General features: G+C 41.7%; 1 protein-coding gene across 5 annotated transcripts in view; it reads right to left on the bottom strand.

The window, feature by feature from the left end:
- The window catches only part of LIMA1 (LIM domain and actin binding 1), a 68,171-nt gene that overhangs the window by 28,480 nt on the left and 17,967 nt on the right, over positions 1-21,724 (bottom strand). For all 5 annotated transcript variants that reach the window (XM_056562080.1, XM_056562079.1, XM_056562084.1 and 2 more), the window contains exons 2-3: positions 14,489-14,612; positions 9,302-9,347 (exon numbers count right to left, since the gene is read on the bottom strand). In XM_056562080.1, the coding sequence (XP_056418055.1) occupies positions 9,302-9,347; positions 14,489-14,604 (162 nt within the window). In that variant the 5' untranslated portion in view covers positions 14,605-14,612. The remainder of the gene's footprint in view (positions 1-9,301; positions 9,348-14,488; positions 14,613-21,724) is intronic.

Here is a 21,724-nt window from a genome sequence, read left to right as displayed (position 1 = left end):
CTCTTGAAGAGCTAGCTACAAGGCTAACCCTACCAGGGAAGAATAAGACGAATTCAAAGCGTAGCAGGCCAAACTCAAACAACTACATGTCCCAGTAGAGGCATGCTGGGAGCTGTAGTTTTGATTCAGCCGAAGCACTAGAGGTTGGAGATCAAGGCTTTAGAGAGATCATGCATCGTAGAGGTGATGCAGCCCATTTAGTGTCCAGTCAGTACCTTTTCAGCCATGTTTAACTTGCAAAAACCATTAAGGGGGATAAAAGTGAGGAAAGATTGATCATGAGTTATTCTATAGAATAAAGCAGCATTTTCCTAAGAGGGTGTCTCCAGCTGTTAAAAAACTACAACTCCAAGCATGCCCAACTGGGGGCACATTGTTTGGAAAACACTGGAAAAGAGTCTGTATTTGAAGTATTAAACTAATGTCTATTAATAATGTCACTGATTTGAGTTATTTTTTCCTATATTAAATTAAGGCAGCTTTAGGTAGGCCAGCAAAGGGGAAATCTTATTCTCCCAAGTCGTGTGTTATCAGATAAGAAAATGTCACTTCTAAAGCAATCAGTGTCCATAGGATTAGTGCTCCCTGTCCTTACTCATACCCCCCACGTCCATCCCTGGAATGTCTGTCACCTATCTCCACCAGGCTACATGCTAATGTCTTGTGATTAATCAGACAAGCTCTGCACTGAAGACATCAAGCACAATGGTCTCATCCAGCTTTCAGCAGCTCCAGGGCAAATGCTGACTTACTGATGAGAAGTCCATTTCTCAGAACTGATAAGACACCCAGCTCCAGTCACCGACTTGTTCTAAGCAGGGGAGTTTTCCACTTTCTACATTTAAACACTGGGTTGGAAACTACCAGCAATTCAAAGCGTGCATTCCCATTGTAATGTTACCGTTGACAGCTTTATTGGAAGTGTAGGGGGTATTCCAATTTGTTTAAAAACCATAAAGTCCCATAATTACCTCGTCCAGTCAGTATTTACCCAAACTGCTCTGCTGAGATCATTCCAATTCTGCTGCAGCCAGTGACTTGGTTCGGATCATCATCATCAGCAGAGCAGGGAGAGCACATGTGGTCTCATCTGGGTATGTAAGCACAATAACTGGGGCGGACAAGGGTGCCAACACACACACATGCAATTTTTTTTTTTTTTTTTAAAGCAGGCCTAAGAGGGTTCTATACAGTTTCTAAATAAACCCAGAACCCCCCCTTTAAGGCTCTGTTCACAAGTCGGACTTTCAAAGCAGTAATTCAGCTTAAAAATTTTGCTGCAGCAGAGTCCTATTGATTTCAATGGGATTCTGCTGAACTATGCACTTGGTGGAATTTCTGCAGCAGGTTTTTAGCCACAGAGATCCAAATTCTAGCATCAGACATTACCAAGTGGTCCTACTGCTGCAGAATGAAGCAAGTGTGCCGAAAGTCAGCCATTTTTTCTGGCTTACATTCCACACATTTTTCGTCAATGTGAACATGGCCTTATTAAAGTCAACATTAACAAAGCAATAACAACCATAGGGATGAATAAGAGCGCAAATTGTCCCTTGTGGTTCTATACTAAATCATATGTTGTAAGCAGCCACAATGTTCTGCCAGGTCTTATGACTGGTACCAATGGTGAAACCCATTGACAATGGTGTACAATGAGGGGGGGGGGGGGGGGGGTCACACTGTGCATGCTGCTCTATTATAATCATAGTCCAATATGTATACCTATAAAATTTGGGTGCATGTGGGTGTATAATCATTTCTGATAAGAGATTCAGAAAGTATCCATATAAGTTAGCATGTCCCTGTTTGTAGGGAAGCTTAGAACATGATATTCTATACAGTAGAAAGCCAACACAATGGTCCTCCATACATCAAAAGTACAGTTTGAACACGCTGTGCATGGGGGCATAAGTCAAGGAATATTTCAGCAGCAGCAGCTCAATGTGTAACCCTTTCCTTGTTGTGTTTTTTGCTCACATAGGGGGAGATTTATCAAAACTTGTGTAGAAGAATGGTACAGTGCCCACAACAACCAGATCGCTTCTTTCGTTTCCCAGTAGCCCTTTAAAAAAATAGCTCTATGCTGAGCCGGTGCATGATTAACCCCTTCAATGAATCAGTAATCCCTCCACATGCCATCTACAGATTGTAGTGCAAATCACAGCCTAGTATAGTGCCAGGCAGTTCAGTACAGTTTTGCCAGCACCGTTAGGTGATTTTCTGTGAATGATAAAACACACAGAGCTGCATGCTTCCTTGCTGCTGTCTCTAAATAGCATAGCCGGATGCTGTACCCGAATCACTCTGCCATCGGGTACAGCATCTGGTATAGTTATTTCGAGATACACTGCACCAGGAGCAGCAACGCAGCTATGCTGCTGGCGATACACAGCTACTATATGTACGGTGTGGCAGAATTATTTTTTTTTTAACCCCTTAAGGACGCAGGACGTAAATGTACGTCCTGGTGAGGTGGTACTTAACGCACCAGGACGTACATTTACGTCCTGTGCATAACCGCGGGCATCGGAGCGATGCCCGTGTCATGCGCGGCTGATCCCGGCTGCTGATCGCAGCCAGGGACCCGCCAGCAATGGTCGACGCCCGCGATCTCGCGGGCGTCCGCCATTAACCCCTCAGGTGCCGGGATCAATACAGATCCCGGCATCTGCGGCAGTTCGCGATTTAAATGAACGATCGGATCGCCCGCAGCGAAAATGTAAAAAAATGTAAAAGTAATAGTAAAAAAAAAGTGAAAAATCCCCTCCCCCAATAAAAAAGTAAAACGTCAGTTTTTTCCTATTTTACCCCCCAAAAAGCGTAAAAAACATTTTTTATAGACATATTTGGTATCGCCGCGTGCGTAAATGTCCGAACTATTAAAATAAAATGTTAATGATCCCGTACGGTGAACGGCGTGAACGGAAAAAAAAAAAAAAAAGTACAAAATTCCTACTTTTTTTATACATTTTATTAAAAAATAAATTAAAAATGTATTAAGTTTTTTATATGCAAATGTGGTATCAAAAAAAAGTACAGATCATGGCGCAAAAAAATGAGCCCCAATACCGCCGCTTATACGGAAAAGTTAGAGGTCATCAAAATAAAGGGATTATAAACGTACTAATTTGGTTAAAAAGTTTGTGATTTTTTTAAGCGCAACAATAATATAAAAGTATATAATAATGGGTATCATTTTAATCGTATTCACCCTCAGAATAAAAAACACACGTCATTTTTACCATAAATTGTACGGCGTGAAAACAAAACCTTCCAAAATTAGCAAAATTGCGTTTTTAGTTTTAATTTCCCCACAAAAATAGTGTTTTTTGGTTGCACCATACATTATGATATAATGAGTGATGTCATTACAAAGGACAACTGGTCGCGCAAAAAACAAGCCCTCATACTAGTCTGTGGATGAAAATATAAAAGAGTTATGATTTTTAGAAGGAGAGGAGGAAAAAATGAAAACGTAAAAATTTAATTGTCTGAGTCCTTAAGGCCAAAATGGGCAGAGTCCTTAAGGGGTTAAGGACTCAATTTTATTTTTACGTTTGTGTTTTTTCCTCATCTTCAAAAAAAATAAAAATAAAATAAAAATCATAACTTATATTTTCATTCAGACTAGTATGAGGGCTTGTTTTTTGAGTGACCAGTTGTCCGTTGTAATGCCATCACTCTACCATAAAATGTATGGCGCAACCAAAAACACTGTGGGAAAATTAAAAAGAAAACTGCAATTTTGCAAATTTTGGAAGGTTTTGTCTTCACGCTGTACAATTTACAGTAAAAGTTACCGTACTTTTCGCCCTATAGGACGCACCGGCGTATAAGACGCACCCTATTTTTAGGTGCAAAATCTAAAAAATTTAAGATTTTGAACCTAATAGTGGTCTTCAACCTGCGGACCTCCAGATGTTGCAAAACTATAACTCCCAGCATGCCCGAACAGCCGTTGGCTGTCCGGGCATGCTGGGAGTTTTAGTTTTGCAACATCTGGAGGTCCACAGATTGAAGACCACTGCATAGGAGGTAATACTCACGTGTCCCCGCCGATCCGGACCAGTCACCGCTGCCCTGGATGTCGCTCCATCGCTGTCGCCGTGTCCCCATCGCTCCGGAACGTCTCTGCTGCCGGCCGGGTATCCTCGCTCTGTCGCCGTCATCACGTCGTTACGCACGCCGACGCACGTACGCGACGACGAGGAAGGAGAGCGCCGGCCATACAGGGGATCCCTGAACGGAGAAGACACCGAGGAGGCAGGTAAGGTCCCTCCCAGTGTTCTGTAAGCACTAACCCGGCTATTCAGTCGGGCTGTTCGGGACCGCCGCGGTGAAATCGCGGCGGTCCCGAACAGCCCGACTGAACAGCCGGGTTAGTGTCACTTTCCCTTCAGACGCCGCGGTGAAGCTTTGATTGCCGCGTCTGAAGGGTTAATACAGGGCATCACCGCGATCGGTGATGTCCTGTATTAGCCGCGGGTCCCGGCCGTTGATGGCCGCAGGGACCGCCGCGATAGGGGTGTATTCGCCGTATAAGACGCACCGACTTTTCCCCCCCAGTTTTGGGGAAGAAACAGTGCGTCTTATACGGCGAAAAATACGGTACATGTTTTATTCTTTGGGTCAATACAATTAAAATTATACCCATAACATACTTTTCTATTACGCTAGAAAAAAAAAAAAGGCAAACTAACGAAATTAGTATGTTTAAAATCCCCCTATTTTGAAGACCTTTAAATTTTTCCGTATAAGCGGCGGTATGAGGGCTCATTTTTGGCGCTGTGATCTGTATTTTTTTATTGATACCATATTTGCCTATATAAAACTTTTAATACTTTTTTTATAATTTTTTGGGGAATAAAATGTTATATAAAAAAAAAAAAAAAAAACGCAGCTATTTTGGACTTTTACGTTTCACGTGTCTGCCGCGGCTTTCTGCTGGGGACGAAACTACTTCCAGCAGACTGCTGCGGCCCCGTCCAGGAGATCCCGGGGGGGCCACTTATCCCCTATCCTTTGGATAGGGGATAACTTATTTTGCGCTGGAGTACTCCTTTAAACTTGGAAGGAAAACTTGATTTTATAATTTTGCAACCAGCCATCAGTTAAGAGAAAGGTATAACTTAGTCTGCAGCTCTGAGCACAATATTGAGTTGACAGATTACCTTTAACTCCTTAAGGACCCAGCCCATTTTCACCTTAAGGACGCAGGCCTTTTTTGCAAATCTGACCCATCTTTAAGCATTAATAACTCTGGGATGCTTTTACTTTTCATTCTGATTCAGAGATTGTTTTTTCATGACATATTTTACTTCGTGTTAGGGGTAAATTTGTGTCGATAATTGCATAATTTCTTGGTGAAAAATTCCAAAATTTGATGAATTTTTTTTTTTTTTTTTTTTTTTTTTTAATTTAGCATTTTTTAACTTTGAAACTATGGTTATAAAGGAAAAATGGACATCCCAGATAAATTATATATTGATTCACATATACAATATGTCTACTTTATATTTTCATCATAAAGTTGACATGTTTTTACTTTTAGAAGACAGAGGGCTTCAAATTTCAGCAGCAATTTTCAAATTATTCACAAAAAAGTGGATTTGAAGGGCCTTCATATTAGAAACACCCCACAAATGACCCCATTATAAAAACTACACCCCCCAAAGTATTCAAAATTACATGGAGAAAGTTTGTTAACCCTTTAGGTGTTTCACAGGAATAGCAGCAAAGTGGAGAAAATTCGAAATTTTCATTTTTTACACTCGCATGATCCTTTAGACCCAGTTTTTTACTTTTTACAAGGGTAAAAGGAGAGACATCTTCCTAAAATGTTTAACCAATTTCTCTCGAGTAAGGAAATATCTCATATGTGTATGTGAAGTGCTCTATGTGTGCACTAGAGGGCCCAGAAGGGAAGGAGCGACAATGGGATTTTGGAGAGTCAGTTTTTTCTTAAATGGTTTTGGGGGCGTAATGACGTTGCGTCACTAGTCCTTGCATAGCAACGACGCATAGACGCCACACCGGAGCCAGAAGCACCACGGACCGGAGCCAGAAGCAGTGCGGACCCGACCCTGGCAACAGGTAATCATAAAACCGGGGATGGGGGAGGCAATGGGGCAGTGGCGCCGATAGCCAGGGCTCTAGACCCCAGGAAAGGCAAGGGGAGGGGAGAGAAGCGGGCAGCGACGGCCTCTCTCCCCCTGCCTTTCCTGGGTCAGAAACAGTGCATCAGGGTATACACATGCACACACACACGCACGCACCCTCATTTTACCAAGGATATTTGGGTAAAAAAAATTTACCCAAATATCCTTGGTAAAATGAGGGTGCGTGTTATAGGCCAGTGCGTGGTATACCCCGATTAATACGGTAATTTACAAATCTGTAAAACTTTCTGGCACCAGTTGATTTAAAAAAAAAAAAAAAAAAAAGGTTTCCACAGTAACCCTTTAAGTTGCCCACAAGAATAAAGTTACTAGAAAGTGATTTTGTGGGACTGTATCTAAGGTGTGCCAACACTCCTGACAGCAGAGTTAAGGAGAATGGAGATTCGGGTTGTTCGAATTCCAAGTGTGTGTTTCACATACTTCCAAATCGGCTCATCAGCCCTGTATCTAGTTTATTAGATATTACTAGATCTATTCGAGTTGAGGTACTTCTGGTAAGACAACATTCCTCCAGCCTATCACTCTGCCCAACCATTTCCATAACTAAGGCTGCATTCACACTGTGAGCATTCATCAGTTATTAAACATCCGTTTTGTGTGTAAAAAACAGACGTTTAATAACGGATAAAATAAAGGGTGCTAACGGCTGAATAAATATTCATCTGTCAAGACCCGTTATCCCTCATGTATGGCTGAACACTAGAGATGAGCGAACTTACAGTAAATTCGATTCTTCACAAACTTCTCAGCTCGGCGGTTGCTGACTTTTCCTGCATAAATTAGTTCAGCTTTCCTGTGCTCCGGTGGGCTGGAAAAGGTGGATACAGTCCTAGGAAAGTCTACTAGGACTGTATCCACCTTTTCCAGCCCACGGGAGCACCGGAAAGCTGAACTAATTTACGCAGGAAAAGTCATCAACTGCCGAGCTGAGAAGTTCGTGACGAATCGAATTTACTGTAAGTTCGCTCATCTCTACCAAACACCTCTGCCTACAGACTCCCACAGCCGGGACTACTACTACTCCCATCATGGAACAGGCTTGTTTCCATGATTGTTTTAGTAATTCCCTGGCTGCGGGAGTCTGCAGACAGCTGGGGAGGCTACATTAGTGTTTGTACTACAACCCCCATCATAGAACAGAGTCTGTTCCATGATTGGGGTTGTAGTACAGGGGCTGAGGGATTGATCGCACTGGGTTTCACTTGAGACCTGATGCGATCTGAAGTTATTAAGCAGGGCAGTGGGTGGCAAGCTCTGCAACCCTGCGATGTGTCGTGTGTTTTAACTTTCATTTTTGAATCCCCCGCAGGGAGCCCTGAATGGTCGGTACCGAGGAGCCAATCAGGACTCTCAGCGGGAGATTAAAAATTAACATTGTGACTAGCAGGGGCCAAATCTATATTAAGAGCGCTGTGGGGGGAAAGATATACAAGGCTGCAGAGAGGGGGGGCAGACATAACCTATATATCTCACCCCCCAGCAGCACATTAGATATGACTCCTGCCGACGTATTAAATATATACCCCCCGCCGGCGCATGTATGTGCCCTTGCAGCGCTTCTATATACCTATGCCACTGCAGCGCTATATGTGAGAAGCATTCTATGTTGATAGAAATACTTTTCATACATAGCGCTGCAGGGGTATATAGAAGCGCTGTAAGGGGGGGGGGGGGGAGGCAGATAACGCTAAATGTCTGCCCCCCCCCCCCCCCCAGTGCTTCTATATACATATACCCCTGCCGCCATATGAATGAAAAGTTTTTCTATTAGCAGTGCATAGTGCCGGCACTAAGCGCTGCTAATAGAAATACTTTTCATTCATATGGCGGCATGGATATATGTATATAGAAGCACTGGGGTGTGCAGACATAGAGTTATCTGCCCCCACCCACAGCGCTTCTATATACCTATGCCAATGCAGCGCTAATTATGAAAAGTATTTCTATCGGCATCAGCCGATGCTGCTGCTAGAGTGCTTTTCACATATATCGCTGCGAGGGCACATATACAAGTGCTGCGGGGGCATATATTTAATGCATGGGGGGGGGTTATATTTAATGCACTGCTGGGGGGCTAGATATATAGGTTATATGTCTGCCCCCCCCCCCCCCCTGCAGCGCTATATATGTTGCCCCCCACAGTGCTTTTAGGCCCCTGCTACTCCCAATATTGATTTTTAAACCTCCAGCTGAGAGCCCTGAATGGCTCCTCGGTACTGACCATTCTGGACTCCCCGTGGGGGGATTCAAAAATGAAAGTTAAAGCACACTGATACATTGCAGGGTTGTGGAGCTTGCCGCCCGCTCCCCTGCTTAATAACTTTGGAACGCATCGGGTCTCAGAAGTGAAACCCGGTGGGATCAATGCCTCAGCCCCTGTGCTACAACCCCCATCATGGAACAGACTGTTCCATGATGGGGGTAGTAGTACAGACACTAATGTAGCCTCCCCAGCTGTCTGCAGACTCCCGCAGACGGCGAATTTGTACTCCCATCATGGAAACAAGTCTGTTCCATGATGGAGGAGGAGTAGTAGTAGTAGTAGTCGTCCCTCAGCACTGCAGGAGTCTGCTGATGTCGCCTCTGAGCATGCTCAGAAGTAATAACTGATATTATAAACTGGGTGCAAACGGAGGACGTAAAGGCTCATCCGTCAGCCATAGACTTCCATGTTAAAAATAACGAACGTTAATTTACCCGTTTCTTGTGATTGACGAAAAATTAATGCATGTGCCGTTATTTCTTCCGTCACAACTAACTGCAGTTATTCATGACGGACTATAACAGGTCATAACGGATAATCAAAAAATCCCATATAGACTTTAATGGGATTGTTTAATAGCCGTTTAACAGGGCTTTTCTAACGGAGGTTTGTAACTGATGAAATTTTTATAGTGTGAAAGCAGCCCAAGCTGTTTAAAAACTTGGTCTTTGCTTCTCAGGTAGCACAGATTGTCCGGTTGGCACAACTAATTAGTTCCCTTTGCAACTAAGCAACTACTTGCCATAATGAGAGTGCTGTGGGTTACTATTTATGTATGGTCACCAGTTACACAAAAGGATCTGTGCCCTAATGACAAATCCAGACACCTGCTAATATGCATGACATCAAGGTTACTTACAGGTCTCTTCTTATCCTGGCTGGACTCTTCAGCTGCTTTCTGATATCTGTGCAAGTGAGGGGAAAAAAAAAAAAAAAAAAAAAATCGTGAGATACACATGAAAAATACCACACACACACATACTTATTGTGCCCGGGCTGTCAAAAGTAAATAAATTAAATCTTACGCCACTGCTGCCAATATTGTTGTCAAGTCCTCTTATAGCGTTTGTGCCTGACATGTGACACTGCCATTCAGCCTATCACCAGCCGAGACTGGACATCGCTGAGGCTGACGATTAGCTGAGCTGCAGTGTTAAAGGGAAAAACTGTCAGCCTGTTCACCCACACTAAACCCAATAGACTGGGTTATAGTATGGGCAAACAGTAGTCCAACAAGGGGTCACTGAAATATGTCCAGTAGGTGCTGAGATATGTCCCCCAGAAGATCCTCTGCTAAATTTAGTGAAATACACAGGGCTCAGCACACTTATTTTACATATACATTGACTCCACATCCTAGTGAAGTGGAGTCACAGACCATATGTAACTTGTGGGCGGAGCCCTGTGTGTTTCACTACATTTAGCAGAGGATCTTCTGGGGGACATATCTCAGCACCTACTGGACATATTTACGTAAGTGACCCCCTCGGACTCCTGTTCACCCACACTATAACCCAGTATTGGGTTTAGTGTGGGTGAACAGGCTTACAGTTTTCCAAAAGTAAAAAAAAAAAATATATATATATATAAAAAAACAGGACTGGACTGCAATATTGGCAGCGCCGGGGGAGTGGCAGAATGTAAGTTAATGTTTACTGTTTTTATTTTGGAAGCCTGGGCATAAGAGACTTCTCCCTTTTGACCAGACTGCCAAAGTTATATAGTTTTCATTTCGATTAATATAATAAAAAATATACAGGTCTATAGAACTAAAAGAGGGGTGATTAAAGGGGAACTATTCCTTGCTTTGATGCTGTCTGAAACAAGTCATCATGCTATAAAGAGAACAAGGACAGTGCTCCCCCACTACAAACAAGGTAGAGAGCCAAGGCTTTTGGCTCCCATACATTACCAATGTGGTGGCTGTGTCAATCAGGTGGGCATTCAGTGTTGGCATCATTGAGGCCCATCATGTGGCTAGGGCATGAATAGTTTTTGGCCAAAAGACTCCACACATACAGAATCTGCTGCAGATTGTAATCTGGATATTGGTTCCTCACCAGCCAACCAATATCCATTCCAAAAGACAGTCCTGTAGATGTGGTGGTGGGCTGTATACTCTTACATATTCCCACTGTGTCCCAGTGCTAACCACAGCTACCCGTAAGCACACTTTTGTGGCAGACTTATTCCGCCTGAAAAAAAAGCATGTCTTGGGATGGACGGATTATTCCACTAAATCAAGGATATTTGGAAAAAATCTCAAACCTAAACATAATCGTGAATCACCTATGGTATTTACCGTATATTGGGTGTAGAAGAAGAGGGGTATTGTAGCCAAGCCTTAATGGTTTTAATGGAGTCAAGTTGCAATATCATGCAGTGTATGAACTTGTGGTTGCTTTCTTACAAATGACAAATGTTTCATCCGTATTCTAGTTATTCGTCCTGCTCTTATATGGCCAGTCATCTTCCAGGTAAACTCACAAGGTTTCAGGAATGTCTTATTGCCATGCTCTACCAAGTCTTGTTTCTACCACCCATAAAGAGCACAATAGGTAACCTTATAGAGAAGGTCACAGAATTATTAACTACTGTAACCCGACATTTTAACCAGTAACACCTAGTCAAGTAAAACAGTAATGGGGAGGTAGACAAACATGCCATGTATAAGCAGCCTCAAATCATGGAATTCTTTACACGCAGAGCTGGAATGTCAGTTTTACTGTGAATTTAAAACAAAGTTAATAACGGGATCTCATTGTGTACCTGGCAACACCACCACGTGTAAGGCCTACAAAATGCTAGGGTGATTTGATATCTGCCACATTGATGCACTTTTTTTATGCATGTTTGAGACCAATATCAGTTTGAACGTAGCGCTAGAGATTTACACAACAAATCACTGTCTTTTCTAGTTGCTAAACTAATTACGTTAACCCTTCAGTAACATGTAACCAGTTAACAGAAATAGGTGCAGCTTCCTTTAAACAGGGAAGGGTTAGTATATTTCTCAGGAGGGACCTGACTAATCTTCCCAGGAGTGTTCAAGGCAAGATGCTACCTGTCTAGATAAAAATGTAACAGGGACAAACTCCTTATCAGTAACAGAATCTCACATATACATTGCTCGAAACAGCACCTGCGCAAAGATGCTCATGTCATGATGCTGATATATAGCAAATATTCTGCTGACCTGTATATAGATTATAATTCTCACACAAATTCATGCCAAGGATTGACTCATCGATAAACCAGAAAAGCCTAACCCCCCACCCCCCCCACCACACACACACACACAAATCGGTCTTATTCTTACTGTTTCATGAAAGCCACATGTTTATTGCTATGGCCCCTGAATGCTGTCTAAATTAACCTGCTAGAGCACAAACACCATCATCCATTGCTTGGGAGGGAGTTTAAAACCCTAAGGGGCATAACGCTATAAGAGATAATTGGGTGGACTGGTTGAGCGGTGTGGGAGCCCTGGATGTTCTCAATGCCTAGACCTACAAGACGTCCTATTGTTACAGTTCTAAGATTGGGATGTGCTTTTAAAATCTACCTCATCAGTTTTTTTATTTTTCTGTGTTTGTATTATTTCTCGCTAATGGTTTGGATTACTGTGTACTATGCTATGCCATTGGGTTGCATCCCAGCATCAGCGTCTCCCATTGTTTATCTTCTTTTGAATCTAAATATAATTTATTTGTTTGACGCTAAAACCCAGACAGGCACAGGAGAGAATGCAAAGTTAATTTAGGTGTTGCCACTACCCATCTTGTCACTCAGGTTCTTCATTACTGCAAAGCAAACAGCAAATGGACACATACCAGAAAGTTGTCACAACTTTTCCTAAACACCTATGCTAATGATGTAATGACACCTCTGCTTTTATTGTCTATCTAGGCCAGGTTGCTAGACACTAGGAAAAGCGTGACCACACCTTCAGTAGCAGGGACTGGAGCCATATTGGTTGTTACTCAGCTTTTAAAATAGATTACAGTGACCTCAACATACAATAGTTTCAACATATGATGGTCTTTTCTGGACCATCGTAACTTGAAACCAGACTCAACATACAATGTACAGACAGTCCAGATCTGCGAAACATGTCAATGGCTGGAAGAACCAACCAATCAGAATGGGCATTTCACTGGTAAAACCCCTGTATTAGTGCGTGCATGTAGTACTGAAGCGCATGCACTGAATTCCTGTCTGGTAGCGCCCCCCAACAGTACAGGGAGGTATTACATGTTCTGTACTATTTACCTGTGCCAGGGTTAGCTGCTCCTTTGGACACCAAGTAAGGGCGGCTTCATTTTACTTTAGGACATTGCGTGTACTGTACAGGACCCTGAAGAAGCCTCCGTCCTCTACATAGACCAGTGTTTCCCAACGAGGGTGCCTCCAGCTGTTGGAAAACTACAACTCCCAGCATGCCCGGACAGCCAAAGGCTGTCCGGGCATGCTGGGAGTTGTAGTTTCTCAACAGCTGGAGGCACCCTGGTTGGAAAACACTGATATAGACAGTGATTTACAGCTACCAGCAGATCTTACTTTTATATGTAAGGATTTGCTTTATCTGTATTAGTTATCTACTTATTTTTCTTTAATCCTTTTTCCTATTTTTAGATGACATTTTGGGGCTTCAGAACCAATTACCAGGTTTCCATAGAGTTATGGTCTCAACATACAATGGTCATCCTGGAAGCTATTAATATTGTAACTTGGGGGACCACTGTATATGTTTATCAGTATGCAATGGTAGGAAGCAATTCTATGCGAACGGACAACACAGCTTAGAGGTGTCACATTTAAACTTTCAAAAGTTGCATGAAGGTAGAAGAACTGGTGTTCATAATCAAAATACAAAAAGTAGCACAGAAATTATGTGTATGGGGACTAGTCTATAAGATAATGCTGACCGCAGTAGACTACAGATAACAGACATTTTATAGGCCAGTGGTCTCCAACCTGCGGACCTCCAGATGTTGCAAAACTACAACTCCCAGCATGCCCGGACAGCCATCGGCTGTCCGGGCATGCTGGTACAGTGGTCCCTCAAGTTACAATATTAATTGGTTCCAGGACGACCATTGTATGTTGAGACCATAACTCTATGGAAACCTGGTAATTGGTTCTGAAGCCACCAAAATGTCATCCAAAAATAGGAAAAAGTGAGGATTAAAGAAAAATAAGTAGATAACTAATATAGATAAAGCAATTCCTTACATATAAAAGTAAGAATGAGCTGCTAGAAGCTGTAAATCACTTTGGCTGTCCGGGCATGCTGAGAGTTGCAGTTTTGCAACAGCTTGAGGCACCTTGTTTGGGAAATGCTGGTCTATGTAGAGGACAGGAGCTTCTTCAGGGTTCTCTACAGAATGTCCTAAAAAAGTAACATGGAGTCGCACTCACCTGGTGTCCAAAGGAGCAGCTAACCCTGGCACAGGTAAAGAATAGTGCAGAACATGTAATACCTCCCTGTACTGTAGGGGGTGCTACCAGACACCAGTCAGTGCATACACTTCAGTAATACAGGTGTTTTACAAGTAAAATGTCCATTTTGATTGGTCAGTTCTTCCGGCCATTGACACGTGTTGCAGATCTGGACTGTCTGTAGCATTGTATGTTGAGTCTACTTTCAAGTTACAGTGGTCCAGAAAAGACCATTGTATGTTGAAACTATTGTATGTGGAGACCATTGTAAGTTGAGGGATCACTGTAGTTTTAGTTTTGCAACATCTGGAGGTCTGCAGGTTGGAGACAACATTAATATTCATGAAAACTCATCTTCTCCAGTCAATGAGCTCTAACAGAATGTGTTTGATGCTTCCAAAAAGGTCACTGGTCTACAGCAAGATCAATAGAGGGAACATTTGTGAGCTCAACGAAATCCTCCACATTGTAGCTACATACAGCACAATAGTTATATAGAATAGAAATTCAATATTTAAAATAAGGAGTTTATTATAACAAAGCTGTCCTTTGGAAAAAAAAAAAATAATCTTGAAACAAACATTAGGTAACAAAACCCACTTACTTGGAGAATCGTTCCATTAAAGCAGCATTCTTCGGCTTTACAAGCGACAGCTCTCTCGCTGTTACTCGGAGGGACTGGGAGGCCCATTGACCTCTTCTAAACCCAGAACTGTCCATGTTAAAACCTAGGGTTGAAAAGATTAGAATTAATCTTGCAAGTCAAAAAGTTACCAAGTAGAACTTTTTGCTGACTAACATTTGGAAGTTATTTATTTATAGGCAATGAGAAGAGCCTGAAACTGTCTTGCACAATGAACTGCTAGCACTGAATGGGCTGAGGCCAGCAAACACTTGACATGCAATCTGGTTTGTGACAAAATGAAAGATATACATAAAGCCTAGACCAGCGTTTCAACTAGTGTGCATCCAGCTGTTGCAAGACTACTACTCACAGCATGCAGAGGGGTGTAATTTTGCAACAGCTAGAGGCACACCGGTTGGGAAACACTGGTCTAAACCATCCCCAACATACTAATTATAGCAATGTAATCACTCACCCCAAAAGTTGTGTAGCATAGACACCCCAAAAGTTTCTGTAGATAAAGTAGTGTTCTGCCCCCAAACCTCCTCCGCTTCCCTTTCTTCAGTAGTGCATTTTACTGCCATTACTCTTCACAGCAGTAGCTTCATCTCATCCTCTGCCACTAGTCACAGCAGTGCCTCATAGCAGTCCTAAGACTATTCTTCTTAGAGTAGTCGCAGTAATGCCTTTTTTTTCCCCATACACTGGCCTCCAGCACCCTCCCTTTGGGCAACTTTTCCCACCTAATCGATGTCTGCTTACTCTAAGGGTGCATTCACATCATGATTTAGCTATACAGTTCCTGTATACTGTTCTGTATAGGAAAACCGTATACAACCGTATGGAAAGCCATATACATAGACCTCCCGTGTTTTTTTTTTAACCACTCTCAAAACTGCAGTTGTGTGTCCTGTTTAAAATCGGTATACTTATTTTTACATTGAAGTCAATGAAAAATGGGTGTGTCTACAGTGCCATACGATTTTTGGGATACGTTTTGTTCATGGCAAACCACCCCTACTTTTGCTTTGAATTTTAATAAAACAATTAGAAATTTATTGCACTAAAGTGTTAAAGTATACTTTTTATACAGCACACATTTGCATACAGTTAGTTTTTTTTAGGGCATCAGTACTGCGCACAAAAAAACCCTGATGCAAAACATCATGGCAAAAGTGATGTGAATGCCCTTTTATTGCTGCACAAGGAGCGTTCACAATATAAAGGCTGCTCCATGCTCAGTTGGGTGCATTCACACCACGTTTTTTGCAATACAGTTCCTCAAAACTATACTAAACTGTATCAAAACGTTTGTACAAATGTTAACCCATATATGGTTAAAAAACCCGTATACGATTTGAAAAATTATGTTCGGTTGCATCCTTTTTTTATATATATATTTTTTTAATTAAAAAAAAATACACATTTTTAACTTTTCACTCTATTTAGGGATCAACCAATAGATTTTTTTTTTTTAGGGCCGATACCGATAATCTGTGGGAGGTTAAAGCAGATAGCTGATAATTTATACCAATATTCCGGTATAAGTTATCGGCTATTTATCAAATCAACTTATCCCTCTGACTATCCAGTATGTATGGGGGTCTCTACATCTTTATGGAGTTTGCATGTCCTACCTGGGTTTCTCTTGGGTTCTCTGGTTTCCTACCATACATTTAGATTGTGGGTCTCAATGGCAGCCAGGACCAGTTTAAGTGTTGGCATGCACTCTACAGAGCTGTACAATATGATGGTGCTATATAAATGAATAAAAAAAAAAAAATAATCAAATCATGCCCCCCCACCCCAGTCTCTCAGTGACCAGTAAAAGCTGGCCATAACAGAGGGACACATCCCCCGCCCCCTCGTGCGCTGTCCCCATCAGGAAACTAATCACGTCACTCGTATATATCATATATTTCTAGAAGGCATAAGACGATCATAACTCATAGTTCTAAAAATATATTCAAGAATTTCATAGGAAATACAAGTGAATACTAAAAACTGACAGATCAGCAGAGGTGACCATTCCTTTTACAGAGTCATATACATAGACTGCATGTCTGCGATTTGTGTGTATACAGCAGTGCTTCCCAACCAGTTCCTCCAGCTGTTGCAAAACTACAACTCCCAGCATGCACTATTTCTCCGGTTACCATCTTCGCCACAATATAACGGCCGTTAAAACTGCTTTTAGAAAAATCCCATAGATTATAATGGGATTTTCTTACGGCCGTATAGGATTTTGTAAATGCCGTTTTCAGCTGATTTTCAGATGGAACTTCGTACGGATTCTTTAAAACTGATTAATTCTGTAGTGTGAAAGAAGCCTTAGAACATTCCTCTTTCTTTGTTTCTGCAAAAGAAACCAGTCTGGCAGACTTATTTTCCTCTACCAATGACACATGTATGCTTTTGCTATATACAACCACTATATAGAGTATGTATAAAGATTACATGCATTGGAACAAATGTGGAGGGGGGGGGGGAATTGATAAAAGATACCATACCTTACTACTACGGTACTTCTAATCAGTGCCAGGACGCACCCTCGAACACCCACTAAACAAACTACTTTCTCTGGAGAACTTACGAGAAACCATGACTAATATTAGTATCATTTTCAGATAGCAGAACAAGAGGGTGATGCCCCGGTCATAGCTACATATGATCTGAATACAGGAAGAAAGCCATCACTACAGTAAGCAAAAAACTGAATAACTAAACCTACATAAAAGGTGAAACATAACCTGCGGTGTTTAAAAAAAATAAAAAATAAAACCAAGAAGAAACCAGACAAACTTGTCACAGCCCTGTGACCACAATAAGCTTTATGTAGGATGGCTGCCCTCATTCCTGGAGGATTTGTCATCAGTGTACCTGATGTTTATCACTGCGAGAGATACAAGTATTCACAATTGTGACCTCCTAAACCAGCAGAGAAAACAAACAAGGAATATAAATCCAATAAAAATTATATAATCCCTTCAAGCAGCCATCTGTAGAAGATACCAACAGGGGCACACAGCAGATCCAGGAAGATATTGTGTTCATTGTGGCCCCTATGCAAGCTCATTCCTCAGGTAACATGTTTCATGTTCTCACTTGATGAAGGGGCTTGCATAACCCAGAAACCATTTTTTTATTTTTTTTATTTTTTTTTTATTATCTTTTAAATCAACTGGTGCCAGAAAGTTAAACAGATTTGTAAATTACTTCTATTAAAAAATCTTAATCCTTCCAGTACTTATTAGCTGCTGAATACTACAGAGGAAATTCTTCTCTTTTTGGAACACCGTGCTCTCTGCTGACATCTCTGTCCAGAGTAGGAGAAAATCCCCATAGCAAACATATGCTGCTCTGGACAGTTCCTAAAATGGACAGAGAGGTCAGCAGAGAGCACTGTGTTCCAAAAAGAAAACCCATTTCCTCTGTAGTATGCAGACCCTAAAAAAAGACAGTGGTGCCTATAACCGGCGCACAACTCAGGCACGCAGTTACCACATATCATCCTTTAAAAGGGGTACTCCAGAGGAATTTTTTTTAATCAACTGGTGCCAAAAAGTTAAACAGATTTGTAAATTACTTCTATTAAAAGTTCTTAATCCTTCCAGTACTTATTAGCTGCTGTATACTAAAGAGGAAATGCTTCTCTTTTGGGATTTCTTTTTTGTCTAACTTTCTGGCACCAGTTTATTAAAAAAAAAAGTTTTCCACCAGAGTACCCCTTTAAGGTTAATTCACTGGATGTAACTACTACAGTATATGGTGCCACAGTTTAATTCATTTTTTTCTATAGCCTGTTGCTGTTTATAATCTCTTCAAGAAACCAAGTGCATAACTACTAACATGATAACTCCCCATTTGAGGGCTCTAAAAAGAAAGTAAATGGTATCCCAAAAAATTTAAATAAAAAAGTTCAACAGTGTGCTGCTTTGTACACCAAAATAAGGAACTGATAATGGGAACAGGGATATAAACTTTCACTATCTCATTTACTTCCCCCTCCTGCACATAATCCCTAATAAAAGAGCAACAATCACATTGACCAAGTGACAAAATGTCTGGAATATTTAAATTGACAATACGATTTACATGAGGGGGTGGGCACCCACTTGAGCCTCAAAGGGGAGAAGCCATTTGTAGGGACCACACAGGCAAGTCTTTGGGGCTAAGGTAAGAATCTAAAGTAAAAATACAGCTATTGTCTTGGCATCACTAAAAGGGCTAATATTAAAAAAAAAGGTCCCATCACTGTTAGCTGATCCCCGGGGGCGGCTGCAATCTGACAAAAGGGGGCTGTCCAGCTGGTACAACTTTATAAAATACCCAACATTACATATATACATTTCTAGTAGTTATAAGAATTTTGTGAGAAGCAAAAACAAAAACCGTCAAAGGTTTTATAACACTAACCATAATGTAGGACACAGATGCACTAAAACTCAGACCAATAAACACAAGTAGTTATCATGGATAATAAAAGTTCAGTCTACTAGAAAATAAATACCATGTGTAAGAAAGGAACCCCCGACACCTAGTTTTAGCATTCCAAACCTTCCCCAGTACCTTACCGATGTGTGCTTCTATTTTTTAGGCACTCAAAGAGATGCCCTATCTTCCCCAAAACTACTTTAATTGGTGCTTGTGCCATATGCAAAGAGGAGAAGACGCAGTCGCTTACAGTTCTAGTTGGCCGCACACTTCTCATTTCCAGCCAGGCTTGAGTGACAGTATCCCGGTGCTCAGCACTGTTTACTACATAGTGCTAATCTGCACATGGTACAATCAAAAATGAAAGATGTTTTTGGGCAGAATTAATCTAAAGCCTGAAAATAGATGAACCCATCTGTAAGGTTAAGGGAGCCAAACCTAGGCGAGATGCTTTCAAGGCCATTCCATCAGGAAAACCTAAGTTCACGTTGGGTCACACCCTAATACTCACCCCACAACAATATAATAGCTGTAGTGCATGGCCATCTTACAGCTCAGAACAAGCTACAAATCGGCATATGGGACAATACATTACCAATTTACGTCTAATGTCAGATTTATAAAAAATACAGTTTAGACAACCCCTAAAACCTTCTCCAGCACTGGGTGTTAGCTGTACAGTCACAGTATTCTACAACTACTGACAGCTGTAATAAGTTTACTCCTTTCCTACTTCTATTTGTGCACACGGTTTAGGGCTATTAAAACTATATACCAGGTTTATACCGTTCTCAATAACTAAAATATTATAAAAAAAAATAAAAAAAGGTAGTTAATATACAATTTTGGAACAATATACAAGTGCACAACAGGACCCGGTTAATTGGTTGTGAGAGTGAAAAAAATAAAAAATAAAAAAAAGACAGCCTAAACCAAATTGTGTCCAGAGGCATAACTTGTAGCTTCTGGGCCCTGATGCAAAATCTGCAACATGGCCCCATGTATCAAATATAATACTGGTCTCAGGCTGGGTTCACACCACGATTTTTGCAATACAGTTCCCATATAAGATTTTTGATTAAACAAAAAAAATGGATTCCTCAAAACCGTACTTACCTGTATTAAAACGTGTGTACAAATTTTAATCCATACACGGATTGAAAAGTTATGTCCGGTATACATTTTTAACTTTTCATTCCATTATGAATAAAGTTTCACTTTTTTGCTTGAAATTCCAAGAAAAAAAAAACAAAACTGTGCGAAGTCGAAAACCGTATAGTGACAACCGTATGGAACCATACACATACGGTCCCCATTGACTCCCATGTTTAAAAATAAATAAAAATAAAGTATGTTTCAATACGGTTTTTCACCCGGACCAAAAATCATGGTAGGCTACGGTTTTGGGTATGGAGAAAAAAAAATAAAAAAAAAAAAAAAGTGAGAAAACTGTACAAGATGCAAAACAGACAACCTGATGCATTGTTTGGCATACGGTTCTCAAAATGAAAACGTATTCGGGAACTGTATTGCAAACATGTGGTGTGAACCCAGCCTTAGGCACCAAAACCCCGATGCGATTGCTACCTCTGCACCATGGGCTGGGCGGTATGAGAAAAAAAACGTGTATTTTATTTTTTTTTTAAAGTGATTGCGGTTTCACGGTAATTAACGATATCCCCCCATGTGACCTGGGCGCTGTCCCCACATCATGTCACCCGCGTGCGCTTCTCTCTGCTCATCCTCCTATGATTTGTGGGCCGCCGGCGCTAGAAATCTGTACTACAAATAACGTTTCCCGGGCTGCAAAAACAAACAAAATAAACTGTAACCTGCCTACGTTCCCCCGTTGCTCTGCTACCGTCTTCGCTGTGGTCCTCTTGCTGTTTCCTTGGGACGGGACAGTCACAGAGCAGCCAGCCTATCATCGGCCGCGGCGGGACATCGCTGTGGCCAGTGATAGGCTGAGCCCACTGTCATGTAAGGAGCATACATAAGTGCGCTCAGCCTATCAGCGGCCGAGAAGGACATCGCCGCGGCCGGTGATAGGCTGACGGCTCCGTGACGTTCCCATCCCCAGGACCGCAGCGGAGGGACCACGTTGGAAGGTAAGTTAAGTTAAAGTTTATTTTGTTTATTTTTGCAGCGTTACTTGTAGTACAGATTTCTAGCGCCAGCAGCCCGCAACTCGTATGAGGATGAGCAGAGGAGCGCACGCGGGTGACATGATGTGGGAACATGTGGGGACAGCACAGCTGATAATTCATATGGGGGGGAGTAAGAAGAATACCGGTATTGCGGTATGGGCAAAATTCATATCGTGAGCAAAAATAAAAAAATTTGCAATTTGGTATGAACCGGTATACCGCGCAGCCCTATCTGCACCCCCTAAAGCAACGCCCCTGATTGCCCCAAACTGGATTCACTATAGTGTGGTTTCTTAATGCCAATCTATGGCAATACGGTTCTATGCTGTTTTACAATATAAAACCATCTACAGTTATCGCATGTATGAAAAGCGACCACTTTTTTAATCCATTCTTGGCTTTATATTCAGCAGATGCATATAAAAAAACTGCAGCATGTGAATACGCCTTTGAAGCTCCTTCCACACTCAGGAATACAGGATCCTACTGTGCACACTGTCTTGGGGAGGGGAGGATTCGCAGGAATCGGTCAGAGAGCAGACACTAATGATAAGGATACAGGTGCAGGAGGAGGACGCCAGCTATCAGGTTACAGCCAACATCCCACCTGCTACAATTACACCATATGGGAGCG

The sequence above is a fragment of the Hyla sarda genome, chromosome 2 (assembly GCF_029499605.1).
Source record: "Hyla sarda isolate aHylSar1 chromosome 2, aHylSar1.hap1, whole genome shotgun sequence".
NCBI classification, from domain to species: Eukaryota; Metazoa; Chordata; class Amphibia; order Anura; family Hylidae; genus Hyla; species Hyla sarda.
This window is presented reverse-complemented; position numbering and strand designations above follow the sequence as displayed.